The sequence below is a fragment of the Vulpes lagopus genome, chromosome 11 (assembly GCF_018345385.1).
Source record: "Vulpes lagopus strain Blue_001 chromosome 11, ASM1834538v1, whole genome shotgun sequence".
NCBI lineage: Eukaryota > Metazoa > Chordata > Mammalia > Carnivora > Canidae > Vulpes > Vulpes lagopus.
In genome coordinates this window covers 25,542,566-25,562,809 of record NC_054834.1, presented here as the reverse complement: position 1 = coordinate 25,562,809, position 20,244 = coordinate 25,542,566, and the positions used below count along the sequence as shown (strand labels likewise).

Sequence of the window (20,244 nt, the reverse complement as noted above, 5' to 3'; positions counted from 1 at the left end):
GGCCCCGGGCTCAGCCGCAGGGGGACAGGTAGGGGGGAACGCCTGGCCCCAGGACCCCACCGTCCGGCATGTCAGCAGCGGCAGGGCGAAGGCGCAGTGGGCATTGGTCCCTCGCCCGCAGCCCGCACCCTCTGGCCCCCGCCCACCCCCGACTCATCTTTCATATTCTCCATCCGCGCGAGTCTGTTCGTTCCTCTCTCCACGTGCGGACGGCGCCCGGCCCGTGCCTTCCTCACCAGGAGCGTGAGCTCCCTGAGGGCGCGGGCGTTCTGTGTCGCGTTCGCCACCGGCGCCGACCGCAGGGCCCATTCACGGTTGGTGCTCAGGTAATACCCCCGGAACGGAAGTGAAACCAGAGTGTTTTCAGGGGAGATTCAGTTAGTTTTGCAAAGGTGGGCAGGTGGGCAGGGAGGGGCGGGGGGAGGCAGGGAGGACCCTGGTGGTGGAGGGAGGAGGGAGCACTGGAGCCGGGCCAGGGCGTCCGAGGACACCCCAGGGCTCTGCGCCCGCTGGTTTTGGAGACGATGCCTGCACGAGAGGAAGGGCCACGGAGGACCCTTCCGCCAACGAGCGGCGGTGTAAGGGATGCTCCCGCCCGCGTCCCACCTGCCCTGTCCTCTCCGTCTCCTGAGAAGGGCACCCACGTAGCATCTGCAGGATAACGGGCGGTGGACCCACGAGCTGGGGGCGGCTGGCGGCCCTCACTGGCTCCGCGCCCCGGAACCCGCAGATCCATCTCCCCGTCCTCATCATCCTGCCATGTGGGATGAGCTGAGCAACACGCAGATGCCTCATTGTTGTTGTGAGATGCGGGCTGAACTGTGTCCTCTCGAGCTTGACGCTGGGCCCTAAGCCCCAGGCCTTCCCCATGTGAGTAGGTTTAGAGAGAGGTAATCGCGGTCCAATGGGGTCATTAGGGTGGTGTCCTTGCAAGAGGACGTGGAGGGGGACACACGGAGGAAGCACCCAGGCCACCGGGGGGAGATGGGGAGAGGCCTCGGAAGAAGCCAGAGCTGCTGACACCTTGACCTCCAGCGCCCCGACTCACGCAGAGAAAGTAGGTCGTGTCGCGCCCACCTGCGCAGCTGGGTGTGGTGGGGGCTGCCCCAGGGGATGGGCGCAGGAGACGCCGCAGTGTACTGTGGGGGCTGCCCCCACGTTCATCCTCCTGAGATCCGTTCAGAGAAGCAAATAATTCAGAGTAACTGGTCAGTCCCGTCATGTGCCAGCCAGAAAACGGGGACACTAGGCTGCGTCCAGACACGGGTGAGGAGTCCAGGGGTCGTGCGGTGGGCTGCGGCCGCTTCTGCCCGCAGAGGGGACCCATCCCCAGCCGGAGTGCAGACGTGTGTCCCACTACCGGGAAGACACGTGCGCCGTCAGCAAATAGCTTTCAGCTTGGTGGATGTGGCAGCGAGCAGAAAGGCTTGGAAATTGAGAAAATAAAAAATGAAGTAAGTATTCAAACCGCAGAGGTCGGTCACAGGACCTCGGAAATGTGGGGGGGCCCGTGGGACTATGGAGCCCCCAGAGGAGGAGCTCGCAACAGCCCGGCCTCAAGCCCGCCCGGTGCAGGGCGGCCACCACCTCCGGTTGACGAAGCAGAAACAATAAATACAAATAGTAAAAGTCAACCTGTCCCGACAGAATTCATGAAGATGGCTCCCGGTGACACAACACAGGAACAACTGTCATGTCCCAACGACCATCGGTCAGCGTGGGAGATTTTGAGAAAGCCAATGGGAGGCAGCGGTGATTTGGTAGCGGTGTCAGACGCGGGGTTTTGGGTGAAGGAATCGGGCGGAATACCGGGGCGCCACCCGATGTGAGCACTGCCTGCGGCAGCACCTCCAGTCCACCCCTCCCGGCGGGCAGCGGGGGCGGCCGGCGGCCAACCAGGGTGTGCAGGGAGGACGGGAGCCAACACCCCGGCTGCCTCGGGGCGCACCCACCTGTCCAGGCCTCCCTCCTCCGGGTCCCCCTCCTGCAGCTGCATGGATGGCCCCCCTTCCTCCCCCCGGACAGCGACCCCTGGGGCGCGCCCACCTCTACAGGCCTCTCATCTCCTGGTCTCCCCTCCTGCAGGTACATGGACTGCCCCTATCCCCCCCACTCTGCGGGACGGCGACCCCCTGGGGGGCACCCACCTCTCCTCCAGGCCCCCCCCCTCCGGGTCCCCCCTCCTGCAGGTGCACCAACTGCCCCTCTTACCTCCCCCCCCGTTGGCGACCCCTGGGGGCACCCACCTCTCCAGGCCTCCCATCTCCAGGTCCTGCAGGTGCACAGACCGCCCCCCCCTACAGATGGCGACCCCCTGGGGCGCACCCACCTCTCTAGGCCTCCCCTCTCCAGGTCCCCCCTCCTGCAGGTGCACCGACTGCCCCCCTTACCCCCCCCCCCGTTGGCGACCCCTGGGGGCACCCACCTCTCCAGGCCTCCCATCTCCAGGTCCTGCAGGTGCACAGACCGCCCCCTCCCCCCGGACAGCGACCCCTGGGGGCACCCACCTCTCCAGGCCTCCCCTCTCCAGGTCCCCTTCCTGCAGGTGCACCGACTGCCCCCCTTACCCCCCCCCGTTGGCGACCCCTGGGGGCACCCACCTCTCCAGGCCCCCCTCTCCGAAGGGTCCAGGCGGGGCGCGGGGAGGCGCGGGCCCGTGGGTCCCGGCCGGTGGCTCAGGCCGCGGGGCCGGCAGGTGCAGGCGCGCGGGCTTCCCATTGGTCCCCGCGCCGCCCCGCCCCCGCGCGCCCCCGCCCCGCGCGGCCCCGTCCTCGGCGTCGCGCTCGCGGGCCCAGGTGTCGGGCGCGCGTCGGGCCCGCGTCCCCGCCCCCCGCGCCCCAGCGCCCCGGGAGCCGAGGGGGGCGGGCGCCGAGGCTGGTCGCGCCCAGATGCGGGTCGGGGCGGCGCGGGGCGGCGGCGGCAGGTGAGCGCGGGCCCGAGGGGCGGGAGCCGGCGCCAGCTGCCCGGGGTCACGCGGGGCGGGGGGAGTGCGGGGCCCGGTCCCCCGCGGCCCGGCCGGCCGCCCCTCCGCTGTCCGCGGCCTGCCTCGGGCCGCGCGTGCCTGGGTGCGCGGGGGCGGGGGCGCGGGCGCGGGCCGGGAGGGGGCGCGGGGGGCGCGCAGAGGGGCGGCCGCGAGGCCCCGAGGCCCGGGCACCGCCGCGTCCCCCCCCCGCCCCGTTGCAGGCGCCTGCGAGCCGGATGCGGCGCGTGGAGGAAAGATGCATCCTGGAACGACCCCGAGCGCGGGCGCAGGACTCCGGGAGCCGCCGCCGCCGCCCCCCCGCAGGCTGCTGGCCGCCGTCCTGTGGATCCAGCTGGCGCTGTGCTTCGGGCCCGCACAGCTCACGGGCGGTGAGTGACCGGCCCCCGCCCCCGCCCGGGACCCCAGCCCCGCAGGCCGCGCGCACGCACCTGCGCGGGGCCCCACCTGGGCCGGGGGCCGGGGGCGGGGGCCGGGGCGGGGGAAGGGCTGCTGCGGCGCGCGGGGCCTCTGCCCGGGGTGCGCCCTCCTCCGCGGACACACGCGGCCGCCCGGGGCCCCGGCGAGCCTCCCGGGGCTGCGCGCAGGCCCCTGGCCCGGGGACGGCTCCGGGGAAGTTAACTTTCGGCCTCCTTGGGCGGGAGGGGGGTGTTCCCGCAGGTGTGCGTGTGCAGGGGCGCGGGCGGCGCTGGCAGGTGTCCCGGGGCCTGACCCCCGGTGCGCAGCGGGGAAGTCAGTGCGCGGCGGTGACGGAGAAGCAGGTGCAAGCAGCCCCGTCTGCAGCGGTGGCTCGTCCTGGGGTCCTGGGTGCTGGGGGGAGGCCCCGGACGGGGCCCCCGCTGCCTGCGCCCTGGAGCTCGCTGGCGCGGACCTGCGGGAGCGCAGACTCGCCTTGCAGAGCTGAACTCCTGTCCACGTATACATAAATGATAATCGGTGGAAAGCAGGTATTGATGGATGTAAATAAACCATTTCCCGTTTTAAGATGTTGCCGTTCTAGAGGGAAGGCGCAGAAGGAAAGACCTGAGGGAGGCGTTAGTGGACATAGAGGAGGGAAGACAGGTTGGACTCCCACGCAGGGTCAGGGCCAGGCGCCTGGATGGGGTACCCGGGCCCCAGCGAGGGTAAGGCGCGGTCTGGGACGCGCCGCAGAATTAGCAAGGGGACACTTGCTTTGCCGTAGGGACGCCGTTTGGTCTTTGTTGGTTTTCTAACAAGGGGTGACATGTTATAGGAACATGTGTGAGGTGGATGGCCTGGCGCGGCGTGCAGGGCTGTGGTCACGGCCTCTGCGGGGCCCGCGCCGACCTCTGCTCCTCAGCTGGGTGGGCACAGGTGGGCAGGAGAGCGCCAGGTGGGGCTGTGTCTCCCCCTTCCTTCTTTGCTCCCCCTGCCCCCCCGTTCTCACTTTGAGCCCTCAAACCAGGTCCCTGCTCTCCGTGCACCCCTGAGCCGAAGCAGGTCCATGCTCTCCGTGCACCCCCGGGCCGAACCAGGTCCATGCCCTCCGTGCACCCCTGGGCCATTTCTCCCGTGCAGGCGCCAGCCGTCGGGGTTCACCTGCGGGGCTCTGACCGCTGTCACTGGGAGCGTGAGCTTCTCAGCTGGGCTGTGCGTCTGGTTCTGCTGCTCCTGCTTGCAGAGCCCGCCCTCAAGGACCTCAGAGCCCCTTGCCCTCATGTCGTCCTTCACCCTGCTCTTCAGAGGGAGGGAGGAGACCTGAGCGCAAGCATCCAGAGCCTTGAAGGCCAAGGAGGGAGGGAGGGAGGGTTGCCCGGGACCCCTGGGCTCAGGGCTGTTCCTTCTCAGGCGCCCACATTGCAGAAAGGCTCCCAGCATCTGGGTTTCACGTCGTCGAACTCCTTCCGGCCGCGAGGGTGGTTGCAGGAAGCGTCTATCGTTTCCGGATTGCTCTGTGCTTGGACACTTGGGGTGGAGGGGGCGATAGGGACGCTCTGTGAGGACACTACGGGGGGAGGACTCGCGTGCAGGCTCCGGGACGGACGGCAGTGCCAGCAAATCCCTTGGTCCGAGAGCTGTGCATCTAAGGCTTCGATGTGCCGACCGTCCCCTGGGATCTCAGGGAAGGGCAGGTTCTGCTCCAGCTGCTCTGGGGCAGGGCGCGGAAGATTGCACGTCTCCCACACGCTCCTGGGGGATGCGTCACTCATAGTTCAAGGACCACGCTGAGACATCCTTAAACACATTGTTTCTGACCCCAGATTCGCTCCCAGGTACCAAATGCAAGGGCCTGGTGAGGGGGCAGGGGAGGCCCAGAGGCCTCATAATCTTCCCATGAGGCACAAACCTGAAAATCAGCCCTCCCAGAGTGCTTTCCTTTTTTTTTTTTTTTTTTTTTTTTTGGTTCACAAAAAAGGGGCATGTGTAATAGATGCTGTTGTAAAATGTGCATTTTCATTTTTGATTGCTTTCGGTGGAAAAAGAAAACCAGCACAGTAGTAAGAGATAATCTGAGCTAAGAGGGAAAAAAAAAAAGCGCGTGTCCAATGCAAGTATTTCAGGAAAAGCCCAAACTAGAAAGGGAAAAATTGAGAGCGTTCGACCAAGGGGGGGAAGAAGTCCGTCAGAAAGGAGGAGCTCTGGCCTAGAAAGGGAGACTGAGGAGGGAACGCGTGGGGCTGAGCGGGCTCGAGGTGACTCCTGGGTGGCTTTCCAGGGTGTCTTTTGTAAGTTAGGGCGAAGGGCCCGCGTCTGGCGCCCCAAGACCTGATGCATGTAGAGGACTAACAGTGGTTTACAGGGACGCTCGGCCGTGCTGTCCCCAGGGTCCGCGTGGAGTGTGCAGCGGGGCCTGGGCTGCTCCTCTCCCTCCGGAGACACGCGGGCTGTTTGCCTGGAGGGAAGGGGGCTCCGGGTTTGCCCTGCAAGTCAGGCCTGGAAGAGATTCACAGCCCGGTGGGGTCTGGAACGCAGGCCGGGCCCTGGCTCTGCGGCTCCAGGCCTTGGGGCTTCAGCCCTCGGAAGCCTGGTGGCCTCACCTGTAAACAGGGATGCTGCTGCCTGACTCCAGGGGTTGGTGTGCGGCCGGAAACTGTGGAGGCGCTCAGTGGGCGCCTGGGAATGAGGGAGCACAGACTGTCGGGCTGTCCAGGCGTTTGCTGTCTCCGTTCAGTAAATAACTGGGAGCCGTCCACACCCTGTGCCGAACACCTGCCAGGCCCTGTGGTGTCCAACGTTCTCTTACCTACAAGGACGCTCTCTTATTCTCTCTTATTTGTCCAGGGAACAAATTTACTTCAAAACACCCAGAAGTGGCAAAGTCGCTTTCACGTTTCCCTGGCTGCCGCATCCAGCCCTCCCCATAGAGCAGTGTCACCCACTGGCCCGCAAGGCCCCGAAGGCAGGACCTGGGTCTATTCGCCTGGGTCCCCGGCGCTCAGCATGGCATCCGACACACAGGCAAGGCCCAGCTGACGCTGACCGGCGGCTGGAAGGAGCCCCTAGTTACTGCTACGCTGTTGAGGAAATAATGACTGCAGGCGATCGCAAAGGTGCCAGAGTTTCAGGGCCATTGAGACCACTTCCGTTTGGTGTGGCCTACAAGGTTGGAGGAGAATTCAGGAAAGGTTCTAGAGCAAAAGGGCTGTTAGGCTGGGAGCTGACAGCCGGGTGTTGGGGCAAAGCAAGGAGGGGAGACACCGTGTGCAAAGTATGGAGGTGGTCATGAGGTCATCTGTGCAGGTGGGTGGCAGGGCTGACCTAGAGAAGGACACCCGGGGGGTCGGGAGAGGGGCTGACCTAGAACAGCACACCTGGGAGAGGTCCAGAGAGCAAGGCTGACCTAGAACAGGACACGTGGGGGGTCAGGAGAGGAGGGATAACCTAGAACAGCACCTCTGGGGGGGGTCAGAAGAGTGGGGCTGACCTAGAACAGCACATGTAGGGGGGTCAGAAAGTGGGGCTGACCTAGAACAGCACATGTAGGGGGGTCAGAAAGTGGGGCTGACCTAGAACAGCACACCTGGGGGAGGTCCAGAGATCAGGGCTGACCTAAAACAGGACACGTGGGGGGTCAGGAGAGGGGGACTGACCTAGAACAGCACACCTGGGGGGTCGGGAGAGCAGGCTGATCTAGAACAACACCTCTGGGGGGGGTTAGGAGAGCAGGGCTGACCTAGAACAGCACATGCAGGGGTGTCGGGAGGGGGTGCTGACCCAGAACAGGACACGTAGGGGGTCAGGAGAGCAGGGCTGACCTAGAACAGGATACCTGGGAGGGTCGGGAGGGGGAGCTGACCTAGAACAGGACACCAGGGAGGGTCAGGAGGGGGGCTGACCTAGAACGGCACACCTGGGGGAGGTCCAGAGAGTGGGGCTGACCTAGAGCAGCACACTCGGCGGAGCCACTCGAGTTAGGGGACTAATAGGCTGGCCCCCTCTGCTTCGGGTCCTTGGCAGCTGGTGAGGATTCCGAGGGTGGGCTTCAGGCCTGAGGACTTGCTCTGGGGCGCCCGGGGTGCCCGACTCCTCCGAGCCCCGTCGGTTCCCATTGGTGCCTGCAGACCTGCCCTTGGCCCCCTCGGCCCTGCCCCCGTGTCAGGGCGGCACCTGTGCGCCGGATGCAGCCCCTGGAGGTGTCGTTGTGGCCACGGCACTGGGCTGTGCACCGGCAGGGGGTCTCGGGCCTCTATCGGCTCGCCGGTTCCGAGCCGCCCGTCTCTCGGTCTTATCGAGGGTGTTCTTACCTGGTGCAGTGGGAGCTCTTCATGCCGCGTGACGCCTAAAAGTCACCATGTCACACTGCACCTAGACCGTAAACGAAAATCCCAACTTCTCAAACTACAAACGACGTCTCTTCAGCAAAAGGCCACCTGAATACGTGTGAGCAGCACGGAAAGTGTTTGATTTATCCACAAGGTGGAATCTGAGCGCTCCGGAGGCCCGCGGAAGATTTCCTACAGAGGCCGCCCGTCTCGGCTGCCAGAGGCCCGAGCGCCGAGGTGGAGGGAGGCCGTGGTCCTGTGACTCTGGGGTGCTGGACGGGGCAGGGCAAGATCTCTGTCCGGTAAATATTGACTGGATACGTGCAGAGGAGCACCCACAGCCTGTGCTTCGGCATCAAGGCATAGTTCAAAAGCCTCCGAAGGCCTGGAGACCTGCCCTCAGCCGGGGAGCTCCACGGCAGACTCGGCTGGCGATCCTCAGGGGTGACGGGCCAGGCTCAGTCCCTGCTTGGCTGGCCCCGTGGCTTTGGGCAGGCGCAAGCCAGGCCCCTGGCCCCGTCCTCCCCACACCGCCCGCCGGCTCCAATTCTGTGATTACAGCACGGCGATGGCTTCCGACCTCCCGTGAAGCCGGTTCTCTGCCTCGCATCTCCCCATTGGTCTTCGGTGAGCGCTTGCTGTATACCCTGGAGAGACACAGCAAGGGACGCATCCTGCTCCCAGGGAAGCACGCAATGGAGGGCCACTTTCTCCTCAAAAGTGCAGATGCAAAATGCTTGCATGAAATTATGTTTTCTTATGTATATATATATAAAGATTTAGAGAGAGAGAGAGGCAGAGACACAGGCAGAGGGAGAAGCAGGCTCCATGCAGGGAGCCCGACGTGGGATTCGATCCCAGGTCTCCAGGATCACACCTTGAGCTGAAGGCGGGCCACCCGGGCTGCCCCATGTATTTTTAATTCAGTGCAAAACTTAGCATTATTTATCGCTAATGATGACAAGGGTGATGTTCTCAGGCCACTTTCCTTTATCCTTGTCTCAGTTTGCAAGTTCGCTTGGTGTTTGACAATCAGAATAACCATAGGTAGCAAAAGAGACCACGGCTCCTTGTGTGTGCATGCAGGGCAAGAAGGGGCAGATAAAAAGTTTTTCCAATTTGTTTGGAAAACCAGCCACAGCATTTAGGACAGACACCGCATAGACGTCAGAGACACACCGTCTTACGGATTCCTGGTCCGTCCTCACAAGGTGAGCTGCTCACCTGTTGCTAAGCACGGGCGCCTGGGAAGGGACGGGGCGGGTGTCAGCCCGGCCACGCCCCGCATGGTGACGGTCTGCGAATCATCGTGCAGTGCCCCTGACTGGGGACCTTGCAGCCTCCACCCTGAGTCGGGCCTGCACGCGCCCCGAGCAGGACCCCGCCACACCTGCCCGAGGCTGGCAGGTACGGACCCGTAGTTTACAGACGAGGAAACTAAGACAAAGAAGATCCAGCGCCCAGCAGGGGTGTAGACGATAATGTGGTCAGTGTGTATCAAAGCAGAGGAGGCGGTGCCCGGGGGGTCACGCGTGTGGGTAGACGCTCCCTCCCGAAGTCAACGTCGAGGTGAGAATAGGGTCTGGTAGCTGATGAAATCTGAGCTTGCTCAGCGTGCTGCCCAGCGGGACACGCGATGGGCTCGGCCTAAGACACTAGGTTTTAGGGAAGGACTCGCCCGATATCTCTTCTTGGAGGAACAGGTCGCTGTGCTACGGCCAGACAGAAGGAATTATCCTCCCAAGAAGAAGACAAACAAGCGAGCATCTCACGGAGGGGGAAGGAGCGCACTTCCAAACGGCTTCTTAACTGAGTGTTGTAATTGCTTTATGAGTCTTCAACGAGGTAAACTGGGTGCACCAGGAAAGTAAAACAAAAGGACCCTTGACGTCCTGTGGAGACAACCCGGCCCTGGGAGCTCCGAGGGGGAGGCAGCTCCACGGCGGCCTGTGCCCTGGGCAGGCCGTGGGCACATGGGCGGGCGCACCTGCCGCACACAGGCCCAGGCTCCAGGGCGAACTTGTATTCTGGGGGGCAGGAGGGGCGGGGGCCGTAGACCTGACGGATGAGCGCTCATCGTTGTCCCGGGACGCTGGGGTTTTCAACAGGGAGGATGAGCGAGGCTTTCTGGAAATTAAGGTTTGACCTGCTGTGTGATGTTTCTGTTTGAAATTGGTGACTTTTATCTCGTGGAATTACCAGCGCGGGAGTAGAGCTTGGTCGGGAGGGTCACTCCTCTACAATGTTGTTTCTCTTCACAGCAACGAACCCAAACAGGTCGTGTTTACTTTGGTCTCTGTGCAGGGGTTCGGGGTGGGGAGCGCGGTGACAGGGCGGGACTGTGGGTGCTCAGTGCAGGGGTGCAGGTGGGAGCGCGCTGACGGGGAGGGGGCTATGGGTGCTCGGTGCAGGGGTGCGCAGGAAGCATAGACCGTCCGCGGAGCAGTGCACATGCGTATTCACAGACGTGCAGGGCGCGGGGGCGCTCGAGGCCTCCATGGACAGCTGGCAGCGTAGCAGCGGTGCCAGGGGGCTCGGGCCATGGGACCACACGTGGAAGCACGTACAGAGCAAGGTCTGCGAGGGCGACCGTCCCCCCCTCCGGGGCGCCTCCTCCCCACACGCCCCTTGCACTTCCCTCGCTCATGCTCGTGGTTGTGGGGGACGCTGCCCCGTGTGCACTTTCCGGGTGGCTGCTCTCAGCGCCGCGTCGCACGCCCTCTGTCCAGCCGTGTCCCCTCCCTGGGGCCTGACGCCGCAGCCCTGGAGGCCGGGCTGCTGTGCCCAGCTCCTTTCTGGGGACGGAGCTGCGCTGCTCAGGGTGCAGTGCCCGGGCCTGTGCGGGGAAGCGCTGCTGGCGGCGTGAACGCCCAGCCGTGGGCACCGGTTCTGGGACCAGAGCTGCCCAGGCCGCCGCCGCCAGGGAGCTGGGGTCGTGGCGGGAACCTCACGCTGGCGGGCGTGAGCCGGGGGGTGTTGGCCGCCTGGCCGTGGTCAGGTCACCAAGGCCCACGCGGAGGCCGCGCTGTGACGGCAGTTCGGGATTTAGGGGCGAGCGTGGCCTCGGCCTCTTGGCATCCACGGAGCCCAGAAACCCGCGCTTCCCTGCAAGGGCCTGGGCCCCACGTCGGCTTTCCTGCTGCGGGCGCCGGTGCTGGTGCCGCTGTGGCTGCCGCCGGGACAACGCGATCCCCGTCTTTCCCTCGTGTCCAAAGGGCTGCGTCGGTGGAAATCGCGAACAGAACCTCGATGACCGAAATCAAGAAACTAAACGTCACGCGAAGTGTCTTGAACATGAGATGTGTGTGTCTTTCCTGCATGTGTACCTTTTGCCCCCAGGAAGGCGGTGGCGCGGTGGCTCGGGCTGCGGAGCCTATCACGGCACCCCCCGCGATCCCTTAAAGATGGTCCTTTCCTGCCGGGCTTTGGCGCGGCCGCTAGTCCTCCAGGTGCTGCGGGTCCCGTAACCCATGGAACCGAGCCACTGCACCCCCAGCGCTCAAGGAGCGAGCGGTGTGTCCACAGGTCCGACTGTCGCAGACACAGACACGTCATCTCTGGCTGGAGAAACGGCCGCGAGGAGAGCCGGCTGGCGTTGCACCCGGGCTTCCTGGAGGAGGAGGAGGCACCGTGCAGGGGTCCTGTGTCCCGAGGGCAGAAACCGGGGGCGCGTCCTTATTGCCTGTTGGCGTCACGGTGGTTCCAGTCGTGAGCTGGACTCTCTGCGGGGCCTCTGCTGCTTCCGGTTCCTGGAGCCCCATAGGCGGCTGGTCTGGTCCGGGTGGCGGCTCCCGTGTCTCCGATAACGAAGGAGAGTCCACCAGCTTGTGTCTCCGGGTGTGCCGTGCCCCGCAGGCCGCTCACCAGCCTGAAGCTGCCTCAACAGCCAGCTGGTTCCCGCATGGCGCTTGTCACCCTAAAGCTCAGCGCCTGAACCCTCGCTCCTGTGTGCTGGGGACGCGGCGCACCGTTGGGCTCCGCGAGTGGCCCACCTCGCCGCGCGGCCTCGCGGGACGGCCCTGGCTTCACGGCCGGCGTCCGTCCCAGCCCCTGACCCGCCGTCTCTTCTGCGCCCGTCTCACCGGATGCAGCCAAGCCCCGGTCACCTCATCTTTCTGCAAACGTTCTCCGCTACTCAGTGGCACTGTTCCCCCACCTGTGTTCTAGGATCATTTGGTCGATTCCATAGATTAACCCAGGGACAGGTGACACCTCTCAATACTGATGTCGTCAGGAACACAGCAGCCCCCCCGCCCCCCCCGTCACATTCAGCCTCCTTTGGGTTCCCGGGGCGGGGGGGCTCTAAAGACAGCATCGGCCCCGAGGGTCCCGCATTCCTGTGCAAAGTGTCCCCGACCTGGGGGACGTGGCTGACGTGGAAAATGGACCCGGACCAGGAGGCTGAGGGTCCGGGCCCCGTGTGCCCCCTCCCGCAGCCCAGACCGCAGCCCCGGGGAGAGGCGGCTGCTCCCTTGCTCGCTCACTTGTTCGCTCGTGTGCAGGAGGGCGCTGCTCCCGTGACCCACGAGTGACCGTAGCTGTTAGACACGCATTTCTGAGACCCTGAGGAGTGACCGACGGGGGTGCGGTGGGCAGGCGCAGGTGGGCCCCCGCCCCGGCTCAGTACAGGCCTCTCTGACCTCACGGCAACCCCAGCACGGCCAGGACTTCGCACCCCCTCGCTGCTCGTGGGCTGCAGGGGGCAGTGGGGACACCTGCGCACACGCTGCCACGGAGCCGGGGACGTGGAGAAGCAGGCGTGACTCAAAGGAGACCCGCGTCAGGGACCTGGGCACGCTCCCCCGTGGGCCTGCTGTTCCGGGCGGGGGCCTTGCTGGGAGCCCTGCGGACCGTGCGGGGCTGGGGGGCTCCGCGGGTGACCCCTGCCCTGCGGCCCCGGCAGCCCCGGCTCTGCTGTTCCTAAGCTGCCCGCTGCTCCCGGGAGGCTCCACCTGGCGCTGAGTCAGCGTCCCCCGTGCTAACTGCGGCTGCACCTGCGGGAGGAGCCCGCCAAGGCCCCGACGGGCACCTGGCCCCGCGTTCTGGCTGCGGGAGGTGGCGGAGATCGGCAGGGTGACAGGCGACCCCTCACGGGCTGCCAGGCAGGCGGCGCTCACTGTCCTCGTAGGTCCTGGAGCCCGTCCTGGCCCCCCCTGGGCCCCATCCTCCTGCCCCCGACCCTGACCCTGAGCCTTTCCTGGATCCCGGGCTCCCCTGGCCCCATCTTCCTGCCCCCAGTCCTGACCCCGAGCCCAACCCCATCCCAGATCCCGGGCTCCCCTGGGCCCCGTCCTCCTGCCCCCAACCCCGACCCCAACCCTGACCCCATCCTGGATCCCGAGCTCCCCTGTGCCCCATCCACCTGCCCCGAGCCTGACCCCATCCTGGATCCCAGGCTCCCCTGGTCCCCGTCCTCCTGCCCCTGACCTCGACCCCAACCCCGACCCTGAGCCCATCCTAGGTCCCAGGCTCCCCTGGGCCCCATCCTCCTGCCCCTGACCCTGACCCCGAGCCTTTCCTGGATCCTGGGCTACCCTGGGCTCCATCCTCCTGCCCCCAACCCCTAGCCCAACCCCCTCCTGGATCCCGGGCTCCCCTGGCCCCATCTTCCTGCCCCCAACCCCGACCCCAACCCCATCCCTAATCCCGGGCTCCCCTGGGCCCTGTCCTCCTGCCCCTGGCCCCGACCCTGACCCCGACCCCATCCCGGATCCCAAGCTCCCCTGGGCCCCATCCACCTGCCCCCAACCCCGAGCCCGAGCCCATCCTGGATCCCAGGCTCCCCTGATCCCCGTCCTCCTGCCCCTGACCTCGACCCCAACCCTGACCCTGAGCCCATCCTGGGTCCCAGGCTCCCCTGGGCCCCGTCCTCCTGCCCCCAGAAGCCGCCTGTCCGTCCCTTTCTGCCTGGCTTCCTGGGTCCCAGCGTCTGTGTGGGGTCTGGGGGCTGCTCGCCTGCTCTGGTGTTGTCCACCGGGGGCCCTGCTTCGGGCGTCTCCTGGCGTCGCGGCTGTGACGACCCCTCCTGGTCGGTGGCCTCTTCCTCCGGGTGTCTTCAGCAGGACGCTGGCTCGGCCAGATCCACCCCGTCACGCGTGTCCTTTCCTCCCAACGTCCCATCTCTTTGCCCTCATTCCCTTTTCTGAAGGATTTCTGTAACTTTTCCTGTACGTTTTGTCAAGTTTTTTGAGCGACTGTGTTGTACTTAAAAGGAACCCTCCTTTTTCACGCTGATTTTTACAATGGCGTTGGGCTCTCGTCTCGTGGTTGTGCCACCTTGTCCTGTGTCCGGAGCGGTGACGGTCGTGATCTCTCTGTGATGTGTCCCGTGTCTTCACACGCGGCTCCCAGACTGGACACCGCCTGGCCGCGGACTCTGAGCGGCACCGGGCTGCGCGCACGTGGGTGGCCTGGACGCGGCGGGACCACGGAGCAGGTGCAGGTGGCGCCCGCCCGGCCCCTCTCGCGCTTCCTCCTGCCTCCGTGTGGACAAGCGTGTCTTCTCTCCAACGCCCTCTAGGAGCTCGATTAGCTCTTGAAAACTGGACCTGAATCCACGGAGCCAGGTCCAGGCCCTGCATCCGCGCCCCCTCGTGGGGTCCTGCGGCGCCCCCGTCCCTGCGTCAGGGGCAGCACGGGGCACGCCCCCCGGGAGCAGAGTCCCCGCTGCACGCTGCCCACCTGGTGTCCACGGGGCCCAGCCCGAGTCGGCCTCCTGCACCTTGGGGGCCGTGCGCGCAGCCGGGAGGAGCCAGACAGTGGAGCGTACAAACTGCCGTCTCCCCGACCCAGCCTGTGTCCAGCGGCAGGGGTTGGGACAAGTCAGGCGCCCCTTTGGCCTCGGCGCCCCACTCTGTCCGAGGTGCTCGCCTTCCAGGGCTGGAAGGAGTGTCGGTGATGTGATGCCCGAAACGCTCAGAGCCCAGCCTGGCACCTGCCCAGCAAGTGGACTGTGGTCCTCGCTGTCCCTGAGCATCGTCCTCGTCTTCCCCGGGCAGCGCCGAGCCCCCCACGTCACGCTCACGGCCTCGCCTCTCCCATCGCTGGGACCACGCAGCCGTGTTTGCCGATCCCAGTGGCCCAGGCCTCCTTGTCCTGTCGCCGCAGCCCCTCCTGGAGGCCTCCTGCTGAAGGCAAGGACCCGCTGCTGTGACGCTCCTACGTGGAACATAAAGCGCAGGTCACAGAGGACAGCGATCACGTGAAACACAGTCAAGCATTTTCAAGAACAGATCTGTGACAAGGTGATGCGTGTTCTTTACTAACACATCAGTAACGAGCTCTGCCTGACTGACGATGACCCTCACTTCAAAGGAAGGATGAGCATGGGGACATTTTGAGACACAACAAGCGGCATGACAAGGCCCAGGATTTCTGCTGCCGACAGCGTCACGGGACCTGTGGGGTCACTCGGGCGATTCCCCACCTTCCTGAGGAGCCGGAAGGGGGCTCGGCACCCTCAGAGGAGCAGAAGTCAAGGGTATTGGTTCTCAGAGAACCTCACCCACCCCGGGAGCTTCCCACTGTTGCGTTTACCTTTCTCACCCTGGCCTCAAGTACAGAGCTCAGGACATGGCAAGGACCGAGCACACTCCTTTTAAATTAATGAACTTAGGACGTTTTGCCACAAAACAGATGAGGCTCCTGCAGGGTAGGCGCTAGACTCTGCACACAGAGAACCGACGTAAGATAAAAACTGGGAAAGGCTGTAGGCAGGCGATCAGGAAGGTAGACGCATGCATGCGTGTGCATGCGTGTACGTGCGTGCATGGTCAAGAGTGCAGGGGCTGTGCATGCGTGTGCGTGGTCAGGAGTGCAGGTCTTGGGCACGTGTGCATGTGTGTGCGTGGTCAGGAGTGCAGGGCCTGGGCACGTGTGTGTGTGTGTGTGTGTGTGTGTGTGTGTATGGTCAGGAGTGCAGGGCCTGGGCACATGTGCGTGCATGTACACGGTCAGGAGTGCAGGTCTTGGGCACGTGTGCATGCGTGTGCATGGTCAGGAGTGCAGGGCCTGGGCAGGTGCACCTGTGCATGCATGTGCACACGTGTGGGTGGCCTCAGGGCTGCAGTGGGGCTGCATCCGTCGTGTGACTTGAATCGATTATGGCTCTGGCTCCCTGACTAGAGGAGATCCGCGTGGACACAGACCCGGTGTATTTCTGTTTGTGCCCCAGGGATGATATCTTGAAAACGCTAAACGGATGCACCTGCACTGTTAGAGTCACATTCTCTGCAGGCCTCGCGCAGTTACCCTGGGGTGAGGAGCGCGGTGCATGGAGGCCAGCAGAGGGAAGGGGGCCTGGGGACAAGGGGACTTGACAGCAGGCACGCAGGGGAGCGGACAGTCCTCCCTGCCTGCCAGGGACAGGACGGCCCCACTGCAGCTCCGGCCCTAGGGGGGACGGCGGAGGGCACGCACTTCCTGCCTCCGTCGGAGACTCGGCCTCGGCGTCGCCAGGACCTGTCGGGCTCGGAGGGAAACGCTGCAGCGGCGGGTAGGGGCTCGGCTCCCGCGTGGCGTGAGGGGCTCTGTGCGTCCGGGTGACGCTGCTGAGAACGGGGGGCCAGCAGGGCGAGGGGCTGCTGGGGGCGGGACACGGTGGCTCCGAGGGACCCGAGGCCGAGCGTCCACCAGCTGCAGGCTTGGGCCGCAGATGCCAGCAGAATGCCTGGGGACAGGCTGAGGGCTCTGGGGAAAGAGCCCACCACGAGCACCCTGCGCCCCCGGCCACAAGGACGTCTGGGCTCCCGTCCCCCAGGGGCCACATCTCCGTGCGGGCGCCAGGTCAGGGACAGCCCTCCCACCCGCTGAGATTTTATTTCCCCCCCCAAAAAAATCAATAAGCCAGTTCCAATACAGGAGGATTCTCGGGTAATCCCATCGCGGGATCCAGCGTGGCCCTGAGACAAGGTCAGAGAGGCCTCAACTGGCAGGAACTTGCTGGGAGGGGCAGAGTGGCTCGTGGGTCCTACATCCTCCGCGTCCCCCCGGCCCTAGATGGACCCTGCGTCCTCCGCATCCCCCCGGCCCTAGATGGGGCCCTGCGTCCTCCGCGTCCCCCCGGCCCTAGATAGACCCTGTGTCCTCCGTGTCCCCCGGCCCTAGATGGGGCCCTGCGTCCTCCGCATCCCTGTGGCCTTAGATGGGGCCCTGGGTCCTCCGTGTCCCCATGGCCTTAGATTGGGCCCTGCGTCCTCCACGTCCCCTCAGCCCTAGATGGGCCCTGCGTCCTCTGCATCCCCCCGGCCCTAGATGGGGCCCTGCGTCCTCCGTGTCCCCCCAACCATGAGCCGGGCCCTGCGTGGGGTGTGTGGGGGCGCCTGGTCTGGACCCCGGACCCAGACCTGGAGCCTGCACTGGCCAGGGGAGCTGAGGAGCCGCTATGCACGTGCACAGACCCGGGTCCTAAGACGTAGAAAGTAGCAGAAACGTGTTGGGAGCGAGTGTTACCTGGAACCCCAACACCAAAGGCGTAGCAGGGACGGCCCCTCCCCCCTTCCCTCTGTGGGGACCCTGAGGCGGTCGCAGCGGGGAGGGGGGTGTGCGGGGTGCCCTGGGGCACCTCCCTGCTTCCAGGTGTCTGCCGTCCGTGTGTCCAGCTGGGAGCGGCTGTCGCTGGGGCCCCGGGGGACGCTCCCTCCGCACTCAGCTCCATGGGGCCCACGGTGTGGAGCCTGGTTTGGAGCAAATGAAAGGTCAAGTGGCCGCGTGATGTCCCTGAGCTAAGCGATGGCGGAGCCACCAGTGAGCCCCAGGATTTGGGGTTGGCGGCCAGGCCTGGCTGTCTGTCGTCCCGTCCCGTCCCCATCCTGGGTCCTGCAGGTGTAGACATGAGGCCGTGTCACTCAGGACCTGCAGGCCGCGGGGCTGGGGCGCATGGGGGCACACCCGGGCAGCTCCGGGAGCCCTGGCTTGCCTCCTCCACCCCAGCTGCCCCTCCGCCCGCCCCCGCCATCCTAACCTGCCCAGCAGGGGCTACCACCGCTTGCCTCGGGGTGACCCCACCCTGTTTCTGAGTGGAAGTGACCCTAGAAACACGGCCATCCTCCCTCCATCCACAACGAGCAGACCCGGGTGCTGGAGGAGCCCGGGGTCCCAGCTGCACGCACCACTGTGCTTCCAGTCCAATCCGCTGCCCTTGGGCCTCAGTTTACCAATCCATGCCCTTCTCCTGCAGCTGCGAGGCCAGAGCTGCTCTGGTGGGCAGCCCGCCCCGTTCGCCAGCCCGTGGGACAGGCTGTGCCCCATTAGCATGAAGAGCAGCTGTGTCGCCTCCTCCTCTCCGACCCGGGAGTGACGGCCGCACCTGTGGCAGCTCCCGGGGGCTGTGTGGCCTGCAGGGTCCGGGAGGCTTGCGCGGAGCCCACGGCGCCCCAGGCCTGTGGCTGGGAAATGCTCTGGGGGCCGCGTCAGCCCTGCCGTGCGCCCTGGGGGCCACAGCGTCCCCGGCCAAACCGCGTCCAGGTGCAGGTAGCAGAGCATCGGGGCCGGGAGACGGGCCTGCGCCGAATCCCGGACCCGGACGCCGCTCCTCCAGCGGAAAGGACAGGGGTGCGGTGCCGGGTCCTGGGCGCAGGTCGATCCCCGTTCCGGCCGCGGAGATGCTGCGGGCTGCGTCTCCGCCGTGGAGAAGCGCTACTTTGCTTCTGTGTCGACAGAACTTCGGGGATCTCAGAATATTTTTTTAAGAAAAATAGTAACAGAAAAAAAAAAAAAAAAAAAACCTGAGCTTGTTTCTGAGTAAACGAATATCCGCTTGCATGTTTTCTTCGTCTTCATCTTGAATTAATGGATTCCCGCGTGGGGTCCTGGGGCAGCGCCTGGCTGTCACCGTGGTGACACATGGGGCCGCATCTGGGGCCGCTCAGGACAGTGGGAATGTGCCCTTTGGTGCCTACGATCTTTCTGGAAGTGGAGCTGCTCCCTCACAGCCAGGCCGCCCAGAGGTCTTCCATCCTGCGCGGCGCTTCCCCTCCTCCTCCTGGCAGCCTTCGCCGAGATCCAAGGGAAGGACGTTTGTGCCGGGGACTGGCGGCGCCTCGGCCGCCCGGCTCTGATCCGTCCCCTGTTGTCACCCATGAGCTCCCAGATGGGAATGTCTAGGAAGGATGTAAAAGTCCCCCGTCGTCCCGGAATCCCAAATAACCCAGGTCGTATCTGCGCATCCTTCTCTTCTCCGCACGTGCGTGCTTTCTGCACATTAAAGGTGAGGATCGAGATGCACGTGCTATTTTGTGTTTTGTGTTTCACGTTCCCCATGTGGGCAGTCGTTAATCTCCCACGTTTAAGGATCAGAAAGTCTTCAGGGCCCGTATGGTGTGCTTGGATCATTAGCCACCGCACCGGCGTGGTCCATGAGCCCCGAGGAAGTGCGGTCGGGCTTGCGGGTCGGGGGCACGGGGATTCCCGCGTGGGAGAGTGGCGGCCAGAGCCCCACTGCCGTGCTGAGGAGGGGCCAGGCCCAGGGGGGCCCAGACGCCCTGCCCCTGCCCCCCCCCCCCCCCCCGCCGTGTGCAGGAGGCCGGTGGTGCAGCCTTTCCAGGCCCGCACTGGAGAACGTTCCTCTCCGCCTTTCCGCCTCTCCACCCCCGGGCACCCCGGTTGCTGGGGCTCGTGTGTAGACTGGGTTAGAACTCGGCAGGCAGATGCCGGTGGTGTGCACGTGCTAGGTCACAAGCAACAAGGTCACGTGGGGAAACCCAATGTCCTGAGGTCAGAAAACCTGCTGCCAAAGCCCTGCGGGGCCCTAGGGAAAACCCATCCCCAGGGGGCCTTCACCCGGTGAGGGGGGCGGGGTTTGCAGCCTGAGTTGCCGCCCCCAGCTCAGTCCTCCCGCTTACACCCGACGGCCAGACGGCCATACCAGGGATGAGGCTCCACGGGGAGACCAAGTCCTGTAGTTTCCTGAATTAAGTCTGACGTCCTTGGAGCCGCCAACTGCCTGGCTGATGAGTCTAGTCCCGTGCGCCGTGTCCTGGGGACCTGGAATGACCTTCCTGTGTTCCTTCCATGGCCCTTGGGTCAGACTGCGACCCCCAGAGGGCGCGGGGTGGTCAGTCCTTGGCAGCTGCACGGAGGAGGCGGCTCCTCGGGGTGGGGGTGGGGACTCAGGCTGCCTCCTACTCGATGCAGCACCCCCCCAAAGCGGAGGACACGGCCGGGCCCACCTCCCCGGCCCTCGCGCAGTCCCCGCAGCCCTCCTGTCCCAGGGACAAAGGCAGCAGGTGCAGGACGGCCGTCGGAGCAGCAGGTCCGCCTGCGGGGAGGCGGTGAGAGCTCGTGTGTACCTAGCAACTTCCTTCTTTTCATCTGCCCCTGCAGCCCTGTTGCCCCGCGGCTCGGAGGCAGCTGGCAGAGGGCGCAAGGCGTCAGAAGGGTAGCTTCCCCGCGTCCGCCAGTGGGAAAGAATGACAGACGGCACACTCTGTTCGGGTCTGTTGGACAAATTCACGCCAATGTCCTGATTCAGAGAAAATCCTTGGTATTTATTCAACGGGCTGACCCCTGTGTGTGGCTGGAGCTCAGCTTTGGCTGCAGCTG

General features: G+C 65.1%; 1 protein-coding gene across 1 annotated transcript in view; it reads left to right on the top strand.

Moving 5' to 3' along the window:
* The first annotated feature begins 2,868 nt into the window (after window positions 1–2,868).
* Window positions 2,869–20,244, top strand: part of SUSD4 (sushi domain containing 4) — a 46,531-nt gene continuing 29,155 nt past the window's right edge. Inside the window, exons 1-2 of the mRNA XM_041773505.1 lie at window positions 2,869–2,923; window positions 3,184–3,351. Of these exons, the coding sequence (XP_041629439.1) occupies window positions 3,219–3,351 (133 nt within the window). The 5' untranslated portion in view covers window positions 2,869–2,923; window positions 3,184–3,218. The remainder of the gene's footprint in view (window positions 2,924–3,183; window positions 3,352–20,244) is intronic.